General features: G+C 42.9%; 1 protein-coding gene across 1 annotated transcript in view; it reads right to left on the bottom strand.

Moving 5' to 3' along the window:
* Barx2 (BARX homeobox 2) overlaps window positions 1–23,754 on the bottom strand; it is a 67,631-nt gene that overhangs the window by 10,323 nt on the left and 33,554 nt on the right. The window contains exon 2 of the mRNA XM_055601422.1: window positions 4,242–4,560. Within this exon, the coding sequence (XP_055457397.1) occupies window positions 4,242–4,560 (319 nt within the window). The remainder of the gene's footprint in view (window positions 1–4,241; window positions 4,561–23,754) is intronic.

Raw genomic sequence — 23,754 nt, 5'->3', positions numbered from 1 at the left:
GTGTGTGTGTGTGTGTGTGTGTGTGTGTGTGTGTGTGTGTGTGTGTGTGATGTGTGTGGGAACCCAAAGTTGATGTCCGGTGTCCTCTCCCATTACAGCCCACTTTATTTATTGAGACAGGATATCTTGACGGACCCATGGGTATCCTGTTTCTGCCTACTAAGTGCTGGGATTACAGGCTGCAACCCCACCTGTCCAATTTCCATGAAGGTTCTGGGGACCTGAACTTCAGTCCTCATACTAGAGAAGCAAGTGACTCATCCACTAAGCCACCTCTTCAGCCCCAGGAATTTACTGTAGCTGCCCTAAATTATCACAATGATCGGAATGTAAAACCTTAAAGAGTCCAGTGAAGCATTAAATCCATAGTCCCTCCTGCTTTCTATGCTCATCGTGTCTCTACTTTTCTCCGCGGCCTTCTGAAAAGCCCTGAAGTCAAAGCCATTGCCATAGAGTGTACCATGGGAGGTAAGCCTAACAACACAGCCGCCATTTCCTGAGCATGTCAGCATCCCAGACACATACATGCTAAGCCCCTGCCCAGTGCTATCTTTTCATCATGCTGAAGTTGGTATAATTATTCCCATTTTACAGATAAAAGATTTAAAGCTTAGAGAGAGATTAGAATTTCACAATAACATGGCCAAGCTCTTCCTGACAGTTCATTTTCTTTTAAATAAAGTTTTTTGGAACACAGACAAGTCCATTTGCCTTCATATTGCTCATGGCTACCTCTGTGCTACATCAGCAGATATGAGTAGCTGGGACAGACCATGTGCCTCCCCCCCCCAAAAAAAAAAAAAAGCCTGAAATAAACACTCTTCTGGCTCCATTTTTGCTGACTCCTGGATCCTGGAACAAGAATGAAATCCACCCATGTCTGACTTGTATGGTACCTTCTGTGTGAGGGCCCACCTCAGAACACTTCTCCACAAAGCAGAACTGTTGAAGGAAAACAGATGCCACAGCCTGTGGGAGCAGCCACCCTCCAAATGGAACATGGAGTATGAAGGGGCAGGTAGTCAGGTTTCATCCTTAGTTCTCAAGGCAGTAGCTAGGGACTATGTGGCTACCTGGTACCATCTGGAGGGACATGAGATCTGAGAAAACCTGAGCTGGCTGACTGCAACCTCCCCTGAGCGCCAACCCTCTCAATGAGGCACTTCGAGCTTGTACATCAGCTTGAGCAGTAACCGCCTGCCACCGCTTGAAGGCTGCCAGGTTTCTGAGAATTGCCACTTTGCAGATCTAGGACCCACTATTTCTTGCAAGCCTGCACAGGCTCAAACTTAAGCCACAGGCAGTCCAGGTGCAATGCCTCGGCTGCAGCTTTCTCTACCTGAGGAGATCTAGCATTGGCACAAACACTGGGCTCTGACCCTGGCATCAGCCAACTCTTGGTGCTCACTGGCATAGCTGCCCAAGACTCCTGCTCTGATCAGGGTACATTAATTAAGCTTCTAGTAATAATTTTAAAAATAAAATCCCTCTTCAAAGGACTGTTGAGTCTGTCTTAAAGCTACATTCATATATATACCTGGTTGTCGCTGTAGAGAGGCTACTTGGCAGCTGAGTATTTTATTGAAAGTGATTAACTGACCAAAGCAATAACTCCCAATGCCAACAGCACTTAGCTCTTCCCTTTAACGAAAGTACTATGCCGTAAGCAGTCATTCATTCTGAACAAGCAATCCAGGCAATCCCCCAATTCTGGTCCTCGGGTGATTCTGGGCTCCGGTGATGGTAAGGGTCCTTTCAGGCTCTTGCAGGGTTTTCCTGAGCCTGGTTCACCTTTGCTGTCAGGTGCATTAGGCAGTGGAAGGTTCACAGTTCTGCCACCGCATTAGCAAATGCTGTTCGCTCACTTGGGAAAAATGCATCCTTGACTCACACTGGCTGCAGAAACATCTCACTGTCATCAGCTTTCTCTCATTACCTGCCACCGTTACAAATTCTCACTTCCCTGCATATTCACTCAAATGGAATCACCTAGGAAACTGGAGAAACAAACACGGAGGAGGAGGGCAGGGGTTGTGGGAGGAGGGAGTGCTCATGGCTCTGGTCACGTAGGAAGGTAGGGAACACAGGAGAGGGCGGGCAGGTTGAGGCAGCAGCTCAGTGCCAGCCAGATGGAGTCCTCCTCCTTAGGCAAGTGAATCAAGTCTGTGTGGGTCCACTGAGAGAAGCCCAGGCAAGTATCAGGAAGCCCCAACAGATTGATTAGGAACTAACATTTCTCTCTTTCTTTTCTGTTACATTTTCTAGCGTCTGATAATAAACCTAACTTTTACCCATACTTTCTGAGAAGCCTCTTAGAAGCCTCTTAGAAACACAACCATACAGCTAACAAGGATGGGTGTTCTGCCTGGTTACACAAGCCCATGAAGCTCAGTTACCTGCTACCTGAGATCGCATGTATTAATTCACAGACATGTCTTCCTAAAAATGACCCTCAGTGTGAGTGTTTAAAACAAAGCTCACTCTTCCCCATCAATCCCAGCCTGTCCCCAGCCTTTTGGCTTCCATGAATAACACCCTTGTATCCTAGTGGGCTGCCTCATTCGGAAACCATAGGACACTCAACTCTCACCCTTCTCCCTCATCCAAAGTCAGTTCTTCCCGTTCCATTTTCAAACATTTTCCCTTCTCCTTTCTCCTCTCTATTCCTTGCAGCCATCACAAGATTCTTTCATAATTGGCTTCTTTCTCTGTCCCATCACTTACCTACAATCCATCAGTTGTGATGCTACCAAAGCTGTGATTCTAAAATGTAAATCTGGCCCTTATGGGCCAGTGACAACCTCAACAGTAAGACTCTGTTCCTCAGCCAGGCATATGAGGTCCTTCCTACCCTCCTCTACACCCATACTTATAGTTCCTTCAACATTCCCAGCGAGACAAGAGTTTATGCATTTTCGGGATATCCCCACTATGTAGAATGCTCTGTCTCTTCTGGAACTTCTTAGTTTTCCCTGCCACACTCAGAAATATCTTTGGGTTTCTATGGCAACATATGAGTCCAGTACTGCCTCTCTATACTAGAGCAACTGTAGTCATTCTTTCCCCATGATGTCCTTCAAAGAAGGGCTCTGTTTACTGATTTCTAGACCCCTGCCTCCCCACTTTGCCAGCACCAAAGAGACCTTTAGCAAGAAACTGGCTTGTGGAACCAATAGACAAATTCTCCCTGATTTGAAGGTTCCTCTTTCATTTCCATTTTGTTTTCTAAACAACCCCTAAATAGCTTCAGGCATTCATTTGCATTTAGTTCCTATTCTTTTTCATAGGACTGGGGTCAACCTAATATGGACAAAGCAGTTAGGAAAAAAAATTAAAATATCTGGAGAAGTCTCCCAGTACCCTGAGGGTGAAATAAGGAAGCAAGGCAAGACATACCTCAGCATGTTTTATAATTAAGATACTAAATTAAAGACAGAGGGTGAGGCGTTAGGCCCCTATAGAAAGCAAGGGTTCCATCATCCCCAACATTAACTGCAATGTGTTTAAAAAGGAGAGTTTCCTTAAGCTTTTCAGCAATCTCTGCCAGTGACTCTGCTTCAATCCTGATATGATGCATTAAGGTCTCAGAAACCTCCTCACCTGTATCAATCCAGACCTTTCCAGACAAAGCCAGGCCAGCAAACTCTAGACATTCAAGAGGGGAAGGGAGGGCTGAAATCACGGCTCCCAGGCCCAGGTCTGGACACACTGCATATGATGCTAAATGTCAAGGGACTTTAAAAACCAAGCCAGCTGCCTGACAGAGAGGCTGGGCAACTATTTGCCCAACTTTTCTTTGCTTGTTATTCTGAAGGGGTTTATTAAAATCATAGGATAGACAGGATAGCACATCTTCAGGCACTGTGGGCTGATATCACAGATTCAGGTGGGCTGCCTCTTTTTACTTTTTATTTTATTTTAATTTTTTTTTTTTTTTACAATTTATTCACTTTGTATACCTATTGTAGCCCCTCCAACATCTTCTCCAGGTCCCACCCTCACTTCCTCTTCTCCCCATCACCTCCCCTAACTGGTGAGCCTTGATAAGCTACTGTCAGGTCAGATAGTAGGGGAGGAGGGCTGCGTCTTCTAACACAGGACTTGAGCAAAGGAATAGAATCTGGGCCAGAGTGTAGGCCAGCACTAAAAGTGCCTTTTGTGAATTTACAACCGACAGAGAGCAAAACGCTTCTCCAGGTAGGACCTAGGGCCTACTGAGAGTGCCTTCTGTAGGCCCTCACCTGTCTGGGGTAGACAAATACTTCTGCTTCTGAAATTTCTTCTCCAGACCCATGAGCTGCAGCTCTGTGAAAATGGTGCGACTCCTGCGTGGTTTCTTCTGCCGGGGTGTGGGCTGTTCTGTCTCAGATTCACTGCTGGCTAATGCCTCACCACCAGGGGTCTCAGCAGCAGCAGCAGCAGCAGCAGCAGCAGCCTCGGTGACTGGATGGCGAGATAACACTGGGGTGATTCCGGGGCCAGTGGGAACCAGGTGGGAGATGACTGTGGGCTGTCGGGTGATCACAGACAGGAGAGGATACGCCCGTAGGGAAGGAGAGCCTGGAGAGCAAACAAAAGTCAAGTCATCACAAGGCACAACAGAGGCCAGGGTCGAGGAGTCCAAAGAGAACCCCTTGCTAAGACCTGCATGAATGCAGGGCCTCTTGCTCATCAGCAGGTACAAGTGGAGTGAGCAAAATCAAAAAGTAACTCAAGACACTGAACTGCAGGGCGGGCTGGCTATATGGAGCCTTGCTCAGCCTGGTGTGTGAGGTCATTTGTGTCCCACTTAGTCAAGAATGGGTTCTTTTAAGTCCTCTCATGAAGTCATTCAACTTTGCCCCGTGAATGCCTAAATTCTGGTTTCAGTGATATAGACCTGTGGATCCACATAAGTACAAATCAGTAGCCAAGGAAGGCTAGAAACAGGTACATCTGAATTCCAACAGCAGATATGCAAATTTCCTAAAAAAAAAAAAAAAAACCCAAAACTCCTATGGTCTTCATCAAAAACCTGCTTATGACTATAAAGTCATAGACTCAAAAATCTCTGTGCCTTGAATCAGAAAGTCGTTCAGGGCATGAGGCTGCTTAATGACCATCCCACTCACCTCCTTCATTTCAGGGGCAAACTAGTTCTAGAAAAGTTAAATGACTTGCCTAAGACAACACAGCCAGGAAAAGCAAACTGGGGGGGGGGTTCAAACCACATTCTTCTGGCTTAAAGTCCAGGGCTCTTAGCACTGACTCATGAGTCACACATTTACAAGGGGGGAATAAACAGGTATTTAATTCACATGAACACTTGGCTCAATTATGGCTAGTTGGTTAGTGACCAGCAGCTCTGTTTAAAGAGGGTTCCCAGGCTTGGTTGGAGCTTTCTGAGGTTGATTAACAATGTTTGCCACGGTAGGTGGTGGGTGCATGGGTTCAGGGATGTACAGACTGTCTTTACATTGCTTCTTAGGAATTTCAAAGCCAAAGCACCTTTTTTTTGCAGCTAATGATCTCAGTCTATAAGTGCATATGAAAGGGTACACTTTCCTTTTACTGTTTAAGAGACGAGGTTTAAAGTGTCTGGGCTATCACCTATGACTCTCTTTGTCTCTCTGAACTCAGGTTTATCATCTCTATAATGAGAGCAGCTAACTGCCCAGAACTCTTCAAATTCTGATATACTGAGGCTACACCAAAGCACCTCTCATCCCACATTCAACAGCTCATATAAACAGAGAAGACTGGGGGCTCGCCTTTGAACCTCATCACAGCCCTGCCAGCAGGGACAGAGGCAGAGCAAGCAAGAACCAACCGACATTCACACCTCGTCCTGGGCTGAAACCAACTACATCATAGAAGCCCCCAGGTGCTGCTGGTGAACAGGCTCTCCCTGGGCTTGGCATGGCTCCTTGTGTGCATTCCTGTGCTTGTGTTCTGGACGCCGGGCCTAGTTATTAAAACAGATAACTGTTCTTGCTCTCCAAGTATGCACCAGTGAGGCCCAGCAGAAACCACAAAGTTGTTAAGTAACAATAAATCACCCAGTGCAACAACTTCCATGAACCCTAAAGCCAACTCTTACACTTGAGGTTTTGTGTTGTGGGTTCATTTTAAGAAAAAAATAAAAATCAGGGCTGGAGCCATGGCCCAGTGGTTAAGAGCACCTCTGCTCTTCCAGGGGGCCTTGAGTTCGGTTCCCAGCACCTGTGTTAGGCAGAACACCTCGGCTCGTAACTCCAGTTCCAGGGGATCATAGGCCTCTGGCCTCCAAGTACACTGTACCTACTTGCACACATACCCATGAACACATAAAAATAATAAAAGTGAGTTTAAGAAAAAATATATATCTAGAAATAGTATTTTATAGCAAGAAAACCAAGATGCTGGGTGTGGGCTTTTGATCTCTCAGCACACATCAAGAGATGACTCTACTCCATAAGAAAGTCTCTGGAAGCTTCTACCAAGACAAATGCTTCTCATCTCAAATCACTGTCTATACTTTCTCTCACACTTTACTTCTTTCTTTATGAAACTTATTTCTGATCTAGGAATTCAAGAGCTTACCAGCTAGGAAATGGAAAATATCAATTTGCAAGCCTAGGTTTTTATTACTGTTCTCATTTGTAAAGGAGTTGAACTTTATTTTTATTATTTATTATTATTATTATTATTATCATTATTATTATTATTTGCTACAAGTGATCACAATATGTTGTGTTGGCATAGACGTGAGGTAATAGCAACATACTGTTGCTGGAAATATAATAGAAGAAAAAGCATCTTACATGCCCATGGCCAGCATCTACCAAGTCACTGACAGAACATCCAGGATGAGTTCTTTCGTCTGAGTGTTCAGAGATTTGTGCCGCCATATGCACTGCAGTTTTGTTTACAGCAGTGGAGAGGGGGCACAACCTGTTAACAAGGCAACGAACTGGGTTGTACCTGTGGCCTAAGCTGTCTACTCTACATAGATGAATGGATAAACTAATCATCCAAGTAGGCACTGTTAAAAGTGAGAAAAATACAGTGTAAAGCTTGTGTCACCAGAAAAGCTGTGGAGCCACTTTCACAAATGCTTTTTTTTTTTTTTTTTTTTTTTTTTGGCAGAAATCCAAAAGGTTATTTACCTCATAACAGTAACAACTGCTGGGGAAAAGGTGGAAGTAAAACCAAATAGAAAGGAATGTACTGGTGCTGATCTCTGAGCATGGACTATGGGCCACTTGCTCTGGAAGCTGGGGTTAGAGCTATGTACCAAGCAAAGTTCCACCTTGATGGCAAGCAGAAAGCAAGTAATCTGATGACAGGTAGGTAGTGGTGAGCTCTACAAAGAAAGCTACAGCACATTGAGAAAACAGAGCAGGTTGGGGGAGGGCAGGTACTTGGGAGAGGAATCGGGGAAGGCCTCTGAGGAAAGGTGGCCTTTCAGAGGATTAGCACACCTCAGTGTGCTAAGGTCTTGAGAAGACACAACATTAAGCACCAAAGCACAGAACCAGCATACTCGAACCCATTCAGAGCAAACTTGGACTCAAAGACCAGTAAATGGGCAGAGGTGAGAATGGCAGAAAAGTTCAGAGGGACTTGCTAGGGTCCAGTTATACAGAAATGTGATTCAGAATGATGAAAAGCCATCCGCGAGATTCTGCTGGACAGGGGCAAGATCTGGCCTAGCCTTAATGATCTTTATGGCTACTGTGGAGACCAGGGCTTAGGAGAAGGAGGGGAAGCTACAAAACCAGTGAGGAGTAGAGGCCAAATCCCAGGCCTTACAGGCAACATTTGTGGCTACGGTGCTGCCAGATTCTGGGTAAAGTTCACTGAGAGGGTTGAGAGGGTCTGATAGACAGTCCCAAAGCAAGGGTATGTGGGGAAAGAACAAGACGGCTGTGGTGCATGAGCATGTTAGACATCTCCGATGTGTTGAGGAGGCAGCCAGGTCAATGAGTCTGGAGTTCAGGGAAGCAGAAGGCTGGAGGAGCTTTGACTCATAGAGTATAACCGGCATTTTGAGCCGAATGAGATCACCCAGGGAGTTAGTGGAAGAAAGAAACGAGAGATCTGAGGACTGAGCCTGGGGCATACCAAGATGTGAGGTCATATGGAGGGAGAGATGCCAGCCCCAGACAGCAAGGAAAGGACAGAGAAATAGACGCCAGCATCCCCTGGTGCTCCAATACCCAAGATAACACTTCCGAGGCGTGTATGCTCTGTCACATGCTTGTGTTATTTTTTGTAAATTTAAAAAGGAAGAATTGGGTTAAATGAGCCTTAAGTTCCATTCTCATACTGAAGTTTTAATTGTTTTGTTTTGTTTTGTTTTTTTCAGTCTTTCCTGAGCTTCTAAAGCGCTGGGCAAAGGAAACTGAGGTATAAACTATGTTCAGTTTTGGGACATAGGAAAGCAAGCTGCGAGTGTCCTCTTAGGCAAAGGCACGCTCTTCATCACATCAAGGGTCTTTGTGCTGGAAGATGTCTGAGTTCACATTCTAGGTTAAAATATGTTCTTTCCTTTAGAATAAATTTCATTAAATGAGGTTATATAAGAGGATTTTCTACAAGTAAGAGAGAAAAGTGGATAGTCTTAATTTAAAGATAAAAAAAAACTATGCTTCCTAAATTACTTAAAAGTTTACTCAAAATAGATCCTAGATCCCAATATAAAAACACAGAGAAAATCTCATGGCTTTGTTTAGGCTGAGAATTCTTAGTAGTGGCACAAAAAAATACAGTGCATTTTTAAAGTGGAAAAGAAGATGATCTTCATCAAAATTAAGAATTTTTTTATATGAGGAATCTAGATTTAAATTTATATTTGTGTGCATGTGCCTGTGAATGTGTGACTGTGTGTATGAGACTGTGTGTGTTCCAGGAGGGAAAAAGAAAAGGAAGAAAGGGAAGGAGAAAGAGAGGAAAAGTAGAAAATGGCAGAAGAGATTTTAAGGGATTGGGGAGGTGGGTAATGGAATCCATTGACACAGAAGTAAAGACTACATGGGGATTAGAAAGACTATCAGAAAGAGGGAAGGCAAGGAGAACGGGGAAGAGGAGGCAAGGCAGATGGCTAGGACAATAAAGAAGTGAGATGGCGAGGAAGTGAGGTGACATACATTTATCAACGTTCCACAATGACACATCACTTTGCATGCTAACTTTTGGCCTGCAAAAGATAATACTAAGGAAAAGGTATGGTACAGATTGGGGGGGGAAGGGTTCATGTATAACATTTGGTAACTTGTATACAGAGTGTACTAAAGATTTCAATTAAAAATTACAAAAATGAGCAAAAGTAGGCAAAGTGTGGCAGTATGCATCTGTAATTTCAGCACTGGGAAGGCGGGGACAAGAGGATTGCAAATTAGAGGCCAGCCTGGGCTATACAGTGACAACTTGTTATATATGTATATTTTAAATTTATTTTTAAAGACAAAGATTTGAAAATTTATATAAAAACACATCATCAAATGTGATTAAGATAATCTATTAGTCACTGTGAAAATGCAAAATAAAACTTGAGATTCTGCCATACAGGGCCAGAAATGCCTATGTTTTATAAGAAGACAGTATCAAATACTGACAAGGTTGAGGAGCAACTGGAATTCTCATGCGCTGCTGAATGGCCTGTCTTCTTTGGAAGTAAGGCTGGCAGTTTCTTTTTAATATTCAGACAGCAGATGACCCACGCAAGTGCCTAGGTGCTGACCCAAGTGAGGAGAGCACACAAAACCTGCAAGCCAGCGCTTACAACAGCATCTTAGTAATCGCTAAACCCTGGAAACAATCCAAGTGCCCCTCAGTGTTCACAATGAGCCCTCTATACTACTCAGAAATAAAAGGAGAACACTTCTCATGCTCTTCTTCTGGCATGGGAAAGCCCCAAATGCATCGTTCTAAGTAAGCACTAAATGTTGTGTGTTTCTACTTCCATGACATGGCATGACTGTGGGTGGAGAAGACACTGCCAGAAGTGGGAACAAGATAAAGCTGGCTGCAGAGAGAGCACAGCACAAGGGAACTGAGGAGTCCTGGGACTGTTTTGTGCCCTGAATCCAACCGTAGTTAGACAGCTTACAATCAACTTGATAGTCTGTTTTAAGAAACAACACCCCTATACCCCAACACACAAATGAAAAGGCAAATACCAATAATACCTTAGTAAAATTGTGCTAACCTCAAAGATTAACCTAGAAAACAGGAGCTTTTTTTTTTTTATGATCTTACCCACTAATGAAGACTGTTTCAGAGATTTGTGCAATCTGCTTATTACAGACTAAACCCAATCAATGAAAACCTTTCAAATGTGCCCTGTGTGTGTGTGTGTCTGTCTGTCTGTCTGTGTGTCCATCTGTCTGCCTTTTTCCATCCCTCTTTCACTCTCTCTCTTCATCCCTCTCTCCAACCTTCTGGTGGGCATAGTATTTTAAGGCTCATCAGAACCACCACAGTTTATAGTATCAAAAATCCTAACTGAATATTCTAGTGCAAATCCAGCGACAACAATTACACCCGAGAGCACTCCTAACTCGGGGGCACACACAAATGAAGGACCACCAATATGGTTGCAGTGAGACTTGGGATTCTGGGCACTGGAGGTATTCTTTAAGGTTTGGAGGGAACTAACATGGCTCGGCTAAAAGCTGGTGGGTAAGATGTATGCAACAAAATCCCGAGTCTCCTGGAGAGCAAATTCATACGCACGGAAAAGGGAGACAAAACATGCTCGAGTCAGCTGCTTTTTTCTTTTCTTGTATGCCCTGGTTTTCATCAAAATGGCTCTGCTTTCGTTTTCATATTCCTATTTCATATTCCTATCAAAGTGCTGAAACTGTTTAGTCATATGCCTGCATTTTGCTTAAAAAGGGGGTTGGAATTTATGAGTTAATGGATGATTCTTAGAAACTGTCACTAAGAATGGTGGCCGAAGACAACTGCTGGGCTAGGCCAGATCAATCACTTGTGAGACGCAGCCATCTACCTGCCTGAGAGGGAGTGATGGCTGTAATAAACCAGACACGCTATTTAAACAAACACGTTTTTAGTTGATAAAAGGAGTGTGCACGTGACCGCACTGGATGCATTTTCTAATGGTTGTTTTTCTTCAACTTAAACAGTGTTTTCCCATAGGATGAACAGCACGTTACTGTGTGTACTCTGTATCTAGAAATACTTCCCTTGCCAAATGCTTGGCCTCCCTGAGAATCTGCCTTTGCATTTTAAAACTTGAGTAGTTGACTGATGCCTCCGAACATCCCGAGAATGTGAGGAGATGGACTAAGCAGAGTAGTCATAACTCTAGATTCACGATTCTGCACCCGTGAGTTTACCTAACCCAATCTTGGGTTGAAAATATTTCTATTAACTTTTCTTTGTGAATTCACCCCAATCCACCCTTATAACCTCCTCCCTCCAAAAAAAAAAAAAAAAAACCTCAAAATTTAAGCATAAAAAAAAAAGGAAGAAAGAAACAAAAATCTCACAGTGGGAGCTACTGTGTGTCACACAGTATAGCCTTTTGCCCAAACAGCTTTAATTGCAAATGTTCACTGTAATGAGTCATTGGCCTGGTTAGAGGCCTATGGATTCCGCTCCACTATCAACACTGGATCCTCACCAGGACTCTTCTCGGATATCCTGTTGTTGCCTTGTGTCATGGAAATGCTGCAGCTTTGATTCTACAGGACCAGCCCCTTCATGAGCTCCAGCAGTTCTTAAATAGGATAGATCCAGGCCTGGGTGGTAGCTGAGCTGGTCAGCCCACCAGCTCTCTAACACCCAGAGTATCAGGAGGAGCTCCCTAGCACTGCCCCAGCTCACTCAATGCCACAGCCAGTAAGGGGCAGGGACAGCTCTCCTGCTCTCCTGTTCTCATAACCTCAAGACCAGCTATCTTGGAAAATATATTTTTAAAAAATTGAGTCTGTATTGAGCAAGTATAGGGATTTTTGTTGTTGTTGTTCTATAAACAACTAAGTGTAACCACCATTTCCGAAGTGCTTTCATTGGGTAGGGTACTAAAATTATCTTGATAAGGCTTAAATTATCTAGGAGAAAGTATGCCATTTCATACATGGAATCTGCCCATCCACGTGTTTGCATATCCACAGGGGCAGGGTGCCCTAGAACCAATGCCCTTGATTACTGACAGATGACAATACTCCCAGATTCCAACGTGCACATGAGCTCACAGTTGTGAGCATGCCAGGGACAGGCATGGACACCACCCAGAGTTGCCAATATCTATCACGTCTCACCTTCAGTCATGGCTGTACTTGAGCTACAGGGCAGAAACCTCAGACAATAGTACCTGCTTCTACAAATCTCCCATGCGCTTCTCTGCCATTTCTTCAAAATGCCAGTTCCCAAACTGCCTCTCCACACCCACATTTCTGGCTGACACAAGCAAGGGCCAAAGGTCAGAATGAATAAGAATCGCTAAGCTGCTAATTGACTCGTTTATGTTCCAGGAATGTGTGACCTCTATATGTGTAGAATGCTTCAGAGCAACCCAAGCAGTGCACACAAAGACAAGGAGAGAGATGCGTTCGGTCAGCCTTGGTGGAACAACCGGGTAGCAAGAGTTGAGTTCCCTGGGTGGGGGTGATTATACAATCACTCACAACTAATAATTCCAATAGGCTCTCATTTAGCTGGGAAATTTGGATGTGGAGGGAGTGGGGGGAGAGGGCTTGAACAGATAGACATCAAATATTCCTTTGTTATAATGTCATCATCTCTAAAGTCAGACAAATAATAGCTCTCCCCTTGTGTGACTGTGAGAATTAAATGAATTAAAATATGGGAGGCACCCACTGGGTACCGGGTTGCTCTTTGTCCCCTTTGCATCGTCCCTTAACTTAGTCACTTGTGACTGGGCCGCATTACAGGGGGTAGGATTGGTTTCCTTATTGAGAGAACAAGCTTAAATTTGGCTTGGTGTTACAGACCTGTAATCCCAGGAGACTGAGACAGGAAGATTGCAGGTTCAAGGCCTGACTAGTCTGAAAAAACAAACTTTCTCAGACAGGTAGGGTGATAGCTCTGTGATAGAGCACTTGCTTAGTACACCTGAGGTCCTGGGTTAAACCTCAGTATTTAAAAATAATAAAAGAAAAAGCAAGCCGACTTACAAATCACAGGCATATCCCCTCCCCCTCTGTGCATTCATATGCAATGCAAAAATCAGCAACCCAGAGTCAGCCAGTTTCTCTTTGCCACGTCTTCAAAGGCCCTTAGCCATACTCTGACTATAACCAGAAAGCACTGATATCTGTGTTAGAATTTAGAAATTCTCCTAAAACCACCAGGAGTCCAGAAACAGTTGATTTTACAAATCTGTAAAGAAAAAAATACAGCAGAGCTAGAGATGTAGCTCAATGGCAAAATGCCTGCTTAGCATGCAAGAAGCCCTGGATTTCATCCCCATCATACCACACATGCTCTCACACTCACACACACACTCACATGCGTATATACCCTTCCACACGCTTCACATACATATACACTCTCACACAGCACACACAGACATTCCCACACAGCACAATGCACTCTCACGTGAAGACAGCACACAAACAGCACATGCACCTCACAGCACACACATACACCATAAACACACACACAGAATTCATTGACCATCCTGAACAGCCCAAGGCACAACAGATAAAACCAAAGTTGGTTTTTGTGAAGTGCAGGAAAGCAGTGATACAATAAGGGTAATCAAGAACCAAACTTGAAATTCAGTGGCTGTAACATTGAATGAAGGGACATAAGGAAGAAAGAGAACACAAGGAGGCCCTGGGGGGGCCCTTTAACTCTACGACACATTGGGTTTTCAGCACAGCACAATAAATGAAATAGGTTGTGTCCCAAGTCACAGCTTTGTGGGGCTTTAGAAAAAAAGAAGCTTTTTTTTTTTTTTTTTTTTGTGAGAAGCCAACCCCAAAGCCAACAAAATGTCTTAGCAGTTAACTCCCTCATTAAAAGGGAGTGTTGGCATTTAATGAGGTAAGTGTAGATGAATTTGAAACATGAAAGAATTTTATTTAAAAATCCACTTAAAATGGCCATGATGTAGACTCTAGAATAATCATCTATTCGGACATAAAGCTAGCAAATGAACAACAACAAAAACAAAACAAAACAAAAAAAACAAAAAACAAAAAACAAACCTGAGTATTCATAAAGATTCAAAACAAAAGGTGAGAGGTGGAGTGGTGAGGAGATGTCAAGGAGATGTAGGGAAATGAAGGAAGAATGGGAGGTGAGCATAGATCCAGAGAAACCCCCTCGAGGCTGCTTGCACCACCCTCCAGGTTCGTTATGCATACAAGCTCGGTCTTGTCACATTCGACCTGCAATAGTACCAGATCTGTAGATAGCCACAAAATATCAGGCCATGCTGGAAGCTGAGATCAATCAAGATAGCCAAGAAGATGGACTCCTGGACCTTTCTAGCAGACTGTCCCGCCCCACCATCTGATGTGAGTCAACAGTCCTCAGCTCTGTCCTCCAAGAACACACTGGAAATGGCCTGGCCTTTCCTATCCCTCCCAGCCACCGCATAGTCTGTACAGCCACACCTGCTCTCATCCAGCCCTCACAAGCCAGCACTGACAGAACGCTGCCCAGAGCAGCTGTTGTTTATTACGAAGACTGAATTAATCACTCCTACCTTGATGTACCCACACCTTTTGTTTGCGTCCTTATTCACCCTTACTTAATTCAAACCTTAAATTACAAGCTAGTTTATTTAATCAGCTGCTTCTCATCGACTTGAAAGTTCCTTTATCAGAAGACAGGATCAAAAATCCTATCTTCATAGAACTTGGACTCCCACTGAATTGATTTTTATGAGAACCAAGAGATGAAGGCCAGAGAAAGTTATTCTGACCCAGTCGGTGAGTTCTGCAGCTTTGGTCAAATCCTAGTTCACAGGATTCTAACTTCACATTTTCTCTTTTTTAAATGGCAATAATGCTTTTCTGCAAGTATGTGATAGGGCCACAGTGGACAATAAGTATAAAAAACAAAATGAATAGTTATTCCACAAAATAGTCTCATTTTTTTTTTCAAACACCCATTTAGCCCAACTGGCTTCCTATTTCGAAGATGCTTGTATTCACTAGGAAATAACAACTTTGCTTTCTTGTGCTCTAGCTCCTCTCCCATGCCTCCTGCTCAGTGGCTTCTAGTTAAACTCTGGGGTACATGAGGGAGCACCTGTGCAGTTACTAGAAGGAAGACTGCAGTTCTCTCAACATTGGGAGTATGCAGCAGAAAGAGCCAAACAAACCCGGGAAGAGGGGGCAGATTCTCCTCCAAGAACAGATCTAACCAAAGGTACAACTGGGCTGAGATGCCATCACAAACAGCAAACAGCTAAAAAGGAACAAGTCAAAATTTAAGATATGTTCACACAAAAGCATAAAAATTTGCCAAACACCATTAAAAACTACAAAGGAAAAAAAAAAATGCACAGCAGTAGAGAAAAGAAAACCTGCCTGTGTCTGCACATTCCGAAGACTGTCTCATGTTGAAATTGGTTCCACAGAGCAAGGGCAAGTGGGAAGTACTTTGGAACATGAAGGCAAGTCACTAAGCCAGGATGTTCTCACACAACCCCTTGTCTGATAAGGGTCCCAAAAGACAGTCAGGGATCAGAGCCCAGGGTTGGGATGACTAGCACTATGACATTCCCATCTGGATAGTTTTATGTCATACACACAGTCCTATGATTTCTGTGGGTAGGTTTCCTCTCAAGCGTCTTATTAACCAGCTACAATGGTCATGAGAGAAAAGAAGCGGCAGAAGCACCTCAAGTGCGAGGTGAGGAAGCAGGGAAGCCCCATGTAACAGTAGGATCCTCTGGGGCCGCAGTTACAGGAAGGTGTGAGCTGTCCACTGTGTGCTGGGAAGTAAACGTGGGTCCTCTGTGAGAACCACAAGCACTCTTAACCACGGAGCCATCTCTGCAGAGTCCGTGGATGTTAGTGCAGAGACTGAAATTGTTCCTCTTCCTTTCTCTCTTACTCAAGCAAGGGTACCCCCACCAGGAAAACTGTGTGCCGCATAGCAATACTTACTCGTGTTTGAGGCCTACTCTTGAAGGTGCACATCACGCCAACATAAGAACAATAAGTTGTTACAACACCATGAACAGCAATTTGTGCAGAGCATGCTATCCAAACAAGACCAAAGATAGTTGCTCCTTTCCACAAAATGGCTTTAGGCCTACCCTACCCTGAACCAAATTGTGTATGTTAAGACTCATTCCCACTTGCAACAACTCCATTTAGTTGCTGCCTTCCAACCCAGTAAGGCTTCTCTTTCTCTCAGTTTTCCTCATCTGTAAATAAGGAGATGGATAATTTTGGGCTTTTTTGGTACCAAAATATGATGGGTTTGTCACATGTAAGTATGTCATGCCGAGAAACAATAGTCCTTCTATATTTCTCAACCTGATTTGAAGTCTTTGCTTTATATTTCTATCTGCTTTTATATTATGCTTCTCATAAAAATACCAACTAAACAAACATTAGCTGAGTTAGACAACCATTCAAAGAACATGAATATTAATACGTGCAGATAAACTTCTCCAGCTCTACTTGGTTCACAGGAAGTGGAGTGATAAGCTATTTACTTATCTGATATCCCCATAGGTGATCCTGATTAACTACTGGAGGCAAATGACTCTATCTGCATAATTCTCGACTTGCACAATTAACACTTTGTGACTCTGTGATTTATGCCTAATGACATACTGAAAACAAAACACAAGGTTATTGTTTCCTAAGCCGGTCTTTGATGAATGAGGCAGCAAGCATTGAACACAGCCATACAGACAGCCCATGTCTGAACTCAGAGACCAGAGCTCAGACCTCCAGAGGAGAGAACAGATACCTGTTCATCTCGCTGGATGGCCTCTGAAGACAAAGGCTGAGTTCTGCAGCCCCTTATTCTGATTCATGTAGCCTATTTATCAGAAGCTTGTGGGCTAAAGTGTCATAGGTAATAAACATATATATTACCAGCTAGTGTATAAAGTTCTGCTACAGAATAACCATACTACAATCCACAGACCTAAAGAAGCTAAATAACAAGGAGGAACCTAGGGAGGATGCTTAATTTTCACTCAAAAGGGCAAACAGAATAGACACAGAAAGCAGTTGAAGAGAGGGAACAGGATTGGAGCCTACCATAGATGTCCTCTGAAAGACTCCACCTAGCAGGGGATGGAAGCAGATGCTGAGACACATAGCCAAACATTGGGCAGAATGCAGGGACTCTTATGGAAGAGTAGTGGGATAGAAGAACCCAGAGGGAACAGAAGTTCCACAAGAAGAACAACAGAGCCAACAAATCTGGGCCCAGACAGGCCTGCAGAGATTGATGTACCAAGGACCATGCACAAAGGGGACCAAGGCTCCCTGCTCAGATGTAGCCAATACATGGCTCAGTCTCCATGTGGGCTCCCTGGTAAGGGAACCAGGGGCTATTTCTGACATGGACTCTGTTGCCCATTCTTGGATCACTTCTGGCAGGGTGGACTTGCCAGGTCAAAGAGGAAGAGGATGCAGGCAGTCCTGAAGAGACTTGATAGTCTGTGGCCCATTGGTAAGGGAGGAGGAGGGCTCTTCCTTTGTGAGGACTAGGGGAAGGGGAGGGGAGAAAAAGGGAAGGAGGGTAGAACTGGGAGGAGTTGAGTGAGGGGGCTATGATATGGTTGTAAAGTGAATACATAAATTTTTAAAATTTTATTTATTATTTTTACAACCTTCTGCCTGCACACCAGATCTTACTATAGACGATTATGAGCCACCATGTAGTTGCTGGGAATTGAACTCAGGACCTTTTAGTAGAATGGCGAGTGTTCTTAACCTCTAAGCCATCTCTCCAGCCCTAAATTAAAAAAAAAATTAAAAAATGAAACAAAAAAAATTTCCTTAAGGTCAATATGTATATAGGAAGAGGAGTGGAAAGAAGGGGTGAGCTTCTGGTTGTTTGACAACACAACAGTACCCATGCTGGCATTGCTTTGTTGACTACAAAATAATGTCGATAATTACAGTTTCTCAAAGGGGCAATCTCTCCAAAAGAAAGGAACCTTAACAAGCCAACTTCACATTTCTTAAGCAACGCCCTTCATCTAAAGGCAATGGGCACAGAACAAAGGTGGGGGGGAGGAAAGCACATTGAATCCCACCATACTTACTTCATCCTTCTCCTCACAACCACAACCCTATGACTAGAGCATGCATCTGGAATTTGAACAGATCCCAGATTTTTTTTTTAAGATTTATTTTTAAAGATTTATATTTGTACATGAGTACATGCAGGGCGAGCATGCCACAGACCAAAAGCTGGTTGCATCAGAGCTGGTGTTTGTGGAAAGCCTAGCTTTTTACATGGGTGCTGGGATCTGAACTCCAGGTCTCACGACTGATCACCAAATACTCTTAACTGATGATCCACCTTTCCAGCCTTTACAGTCTGTAATTTGAAAGCAGGAACAGAGAAAATCTTTTCCACTCTTTGCCTGGATAAGAAGTAAGCTGGAGATGTTTTTTAAAAAATGACCAAGGAAGGAGCAGAGCAAAGGCTGGAGAGTTGTGAACAGAGCCTTTTTGATTAATGGATGGAGCTTACAAAATTCTGGAACACAACTCACTAGGAGCTCTCCTTCCTGTTACTTGGTGTGCCCTCAGACATTGTTAAGATTGGTCACTATTTGTCTCAAGGCCTTCAAGGTTTTCCTAACACGGTACACGATTCCCAAAAGAAAGAGATAGTCAAAAGATGCATTTTATTTCTCCTAGGTAGCAATGGTTCCACAATAGGCAATAATACATTTCAGTGTAGAGAAACACAAAAATATGAATCCCCCCAAATATATGTGTGTGTTCTCACATACAGAAAAGCTACCAAAGTTTACAGGTTTCTAAAAGATAAAGGGGGCCCAATGTGGAAAGGTTTTTTTTTTTTCCCTGTTCAGGAAGACAATGACACTCAGGTTCCAGTTCGGGTAAGAAGAGGACAAATAGCTGTGCTTCCCAGGGAACCGCTTGGGTTGAAATAATATGACATTTTCAAATCCATCTAACACGGAAATAATGATCCCATTACCAAAGCCAGAGAATTGAGCCAACACACACACATGAGTGATGAACTCAGATTTGCAGCCAAATCTCAGGTATTTTCTCATTTTCCATGAGCTGTCTGCCCACTGACTGTGTTAGAATGTATAGCACTTCAGGTTTAATAAGTCAAATTTACTTCTTAAACTGCTAACAACCTACCAAGTACCTCAGAAAGGCAAGCAGAAAGACTAACGCTGAGAGGGCTGTGTTTTCCAAAAACTGACTTGGGTTGTAGGCTCAAAAATTGTTTTTCCACAGAAAAGGGATAAGATTAACAAAACAGCCATGGCTGGAGAGATGACTCAGCAGTTAGGAGCACTGGGTTAAGAGCAGTGGGTTGGATTCCCAAAACCCACCTGGTGGTTACAACCATCTGTAACTTCAGGTCCAGGGCATCTGACACCCTCCTCAGGCTTCTGGAGGAAGCTTCAGGATTTGGGGGAAAAAAATTGTTCTCCAGAGCCTAAATGCAAAGTCAAGTCTTTGGAGAGTACAGGCCTTTTAGCTTTAGTTTTTTTTACTTGCCTTTTTGAGGCATTTGCTAGATCATTACCAATTTAAATAGTGAATCTGACTTACTAAAAGAAACCTCAAATGCTATATATAATATATATATATGTATAATATATATAGGATTCCTTCCGTCTTCTTAGTAAGGTGAATGTTAAAATAAGGTTCTGAAATTCTGTTATAAAAAGGAACATTATTAAAATGGTAATTTGGTAAATTTACTTCAAAGGCACTATTGTACCTGTGTTACCATCAAAGAGGTAAATCTGATTAAGAAAAAGCCAAAAGGGAAAGAGCAGCACAAACATCAATCATTACTATCTCTGTCAGAAACCTGTGCGTGAGTCCAGTGTGAGTCCAGTCCTCCCCCGGAACATCGCCCTTCTTGCTGTTGGCAACAGAGAACCCAATTCCCACCAGAAATGAAAAGTGTGTAGACTCCTCCTGAAACTGAAATATACCCACAGGCCTCCAGAAACTATTCATTTCTGCAATTTCATCCAGCGTTAAAAGGGAGGGGAGGATTTTTGAAGGAAAAAAACAAAACAACAACAAAACCCTCTTCACTAAGCCCCAAGGGAGAGAGTTTACGTATACCTACATGGCTGGCTCGGCAGGGTGTGCACCCTGCACTGAGCCACCACTGTCATTTAGGGACTAAGTGCACAGGTGTCCCATTCATGCTCACTGGGCCTCTGAGGACGGAGCCTCACACACACACACACACACACACACACACACACACACACACACACACCACCCTCTCTTTCTTATTGCACATCTGAGAGCAGGAATGGGGAGTTATTCCAAAGGTTGTCCTTCTCTGACCTGGGGTCCAGAGCTGAGAAGGTGTTGGGGTGAAACAGATTTCCCTTGCATTGAGCTTTGCCCACGTTTTATAGCTCATGAGTCATCAAAGGATAGGCAGAGGCAGGAGTGCTGTAGCATCCCTCAAAATAAAAAATAAAATAAAAATTTTAAAAAAGGACACTGGATAGATGCACTTCTAGGATATCCCAAAAGTCTCCAGCAAAAAAAACAAAACAAAACAAAACAAAAAAACCTCAAATAGCAGCTGAATTATATCACACGGAAATTCAGGTAGATACTGCCCATCCCTGAAGAGAGGAAGAACCAGTTAGTCCCTTACATTTTTATGCCTATAATGAAGTTAGTGAAGGTTCGAATTGCCAACGTGGTAATTAAACAGAAACTGTCAACCTGTCAGCCCACCCACTCACTGGTTAGAACTTCTATCTGGTCAGAGTTCAAAAGCTTCCACATACCAGCCTCGAGTGTTTTTTTTTTGAAAGACCACACAATTTCTGAATAGTCTGAATCCCTGAGGCACTATGCAATTCTTGGTTTGAACATCATTGGGTCACTGAAGACAAAGGGAAGTGGCCAGAGATGCAAAGCTAAGTCACTTCTGAGAACTGCTGAAAAAGTTTCTGTAGGAAGAGCCAGTGCCTTGTTAACTTCTCCATCCCCGGGTCCTGGTCCTCCTCCTTCTTAACCATCCCACTTCCATCCCCAACCACACCCTAATCTCTTGGTAATCACCCTCTGGACATCACCTGTTGGTAATAAAAGCCCCAGGTTCAGAAATACCAAAATACTATAACATTCAATGATGGGTCTCGGTGGTCAGCATATAGAGACTGAATAAGGCCATTCAGATATATCCTAAGTTCCAGCCCTAGCCATGAAACTATCTGCTGGTTACATGTGAAAGCCCAGCATTTCCAGAGCTCATGTGTAAACAGCCCATCCACCCAGTCTTCCCTGTGAGAGGCAAAGACAAACAGGGAACCAAGCCCAGCCCACATCAGACTCAACAAAAAGGCAGGGAAATATTGCCATTTCTGAGACCTAAGCTACAACTAACTTTGAAATTATCTAGGGTCATCCATGACTTCAGGAGAAGACTTACCATAAAATTTTAACTTTTTTTTTTCTTCTGGAGGAGAGACACAAAGAAAAAGTTGAGGGGAAGGAAGAGCTCATTAAGAAAAGAAGAATCTTTTAAAATTAATTTAAAAGACACATAAAATCATACATATTTATGTGTATACCATTTTCTGTTTCCCCTGTATATATAAATATATAAACATTGTGTAATATTCAAATCAGAATAAACCTATCTCCTCAAATGTTTATTTCCTTATGGTAAAAATATTCAAAATTGTCTCTTTTAGCTTTTTGAGATATATATACCCTATCATTGTCTATTGTCGCCCTTTTGTGAAATGGCATAGCAGTTTTTACTTCTATCTTAGTGCTACAACTACTCAACTTCTTTTCATATCCCCCTAACCTCTGCTAAACATCATTCTTACCTCCCCCACCTCCCAGCCTCTGCCAAACACCATTCTATTCTCAACATTTTATAACCCACATATAATAAAAATAGATCTGGAGTCTGATTGTCAGAGAGGATTTTATGGCAAAAACACACAGAAATATGTGAGTTCAAAGCCAGCCTGATCTACACAGAGACTTTGGGACATCAAAAGCTAAACAGAGACTCTGTCTCAAAATACCAAAGCTAAATGGGAGGGAACATTTGTACTGTTGTAGTCACTGTAATGTTCTTCATGATAGCTGGGAAATGAAAAATACCCATCAGCTAACTTATGGATAAATGGATAAAGAAAAAGTGGAACATGTGTATAATAGAACATCATTCAGCCATAAAAAAAGAGAAAAACTAGGGTTATAGCTCAGCAGTAAAGTGGCTGCCTAATATGCATAAGGTCCTCGGTTTGATTCCCAGGAACACAAGAAAAACAATGAATAAAATCTTGTCATCCATCACAACACAAATATAAAGCAATTTGGTCTCTTATCTAAGTACATCATATACATAAAAGAACCTGTTCATGCCTTGGCTTGTAATTCTTTTAACAATTTAGGCCTTAAAAAAAGCCACAAGTTTCCAGAACTCAGTGCTTTGGTAACAGTGAACAGATACCTAGCTTGGATCTCCAAGAAGAGAACAACTGGTCAGGCAGAGCCCACATAACACAGAGAGGACATCAAAGAGGCTGTCCTATTAGGCAATAGGCATACACTTAAAACTCATCATTATCATCAATAACACCACCAAACCGTCTATTAAGAACCTAATTATGGGGCCTATCACAGGGAGTGAACTGAGGAATGTTCACAGTGTGGAAGCCACAGTTACTCAGAAAGCTTATAATAACTTAATGGGAGGGGGACTTAGGAGTCATCTGTTGTGAAACAACAGACAACTAAATAAAAACAAATGAAAGTTAGATCAAAATTAAAACAGCAGTATTAAGTGAAGGTCTAAGTGAGCACCAGTTATCATGAGATGCTTAACGCCTGGAGCCAAGGAGGACAATGAGCTCACTCATTCAATAATTGCTCTCTCATTATTTGGGAGTGTTGTTGACAGTGCTATTGTTCACTTTAATTATTTTTGGCCTAAACTCTTTAGCCCTTATGAAAATCATTAGTAAGAATCCATTTGAATTTCTCACACCTAGCCCAGGGAGCCTCCACAGAGCTCTGATAGGAGTAATCAAGGCCCAGGGTCTTTCTCAAGCTAACACATGACTACAGTCACAGCAAAGGTATAAACACACTCTGATTCACCGCCACTGCCTTCTTCTCCCCACTGAGGTCATCTGCATGCCATGCTAACACAGAGTGAAGGCATGGGTGAGATACATAACTACGGCATCATGGAAGCCCAGGGAAGGGTGTATAAATGTTTTTTGCAAGTGCAATAAGAGTTTGAAGATAGTTTGGGCATGTTTGGAGAAGTTTCTAGTTGCACATCTAATTTGAGTTTTGTCATAAAGAATTCCAGAGACTAGCTTAATAACTTAAGCAGTGACTAGAGAACATTGCTGTTTCCCAGGAAGCACTGCTCTCCTTTCCAGTCTTCCAAGATTCAGAGAAGATGGTGTTTGGCAGAAAACAATCTGGACTTCTTAAAGAAAGGCGTGTTTTCAACTTGGTAGCTATATTTAACTCAAAAGAAAACAAGGAAATAAGAAAACAATTTACGGGCCTGTTGAGAAATGTTGTTAGAGTTCAGCATCAGAATCTGACTATATTTAATTAATGTAATCCCTTT

Source organism: Psammomys obesus, unplaced genomic scaffold (assembly GCF_907164565.1).
Source record: "Psammomys obesus unplaced genomic scaffold, mPsaObe1.curated_primary_1811, whole genome shotgun sequence".
NCBI lineage: Eukaryota > Metazoa > Chordata > Mammalia > Rodentia > Muridae > Psammomys > Psammomys obesus.
This window is presented reverse-complemented; position numbering and strand designations above follow the sequence as displayed.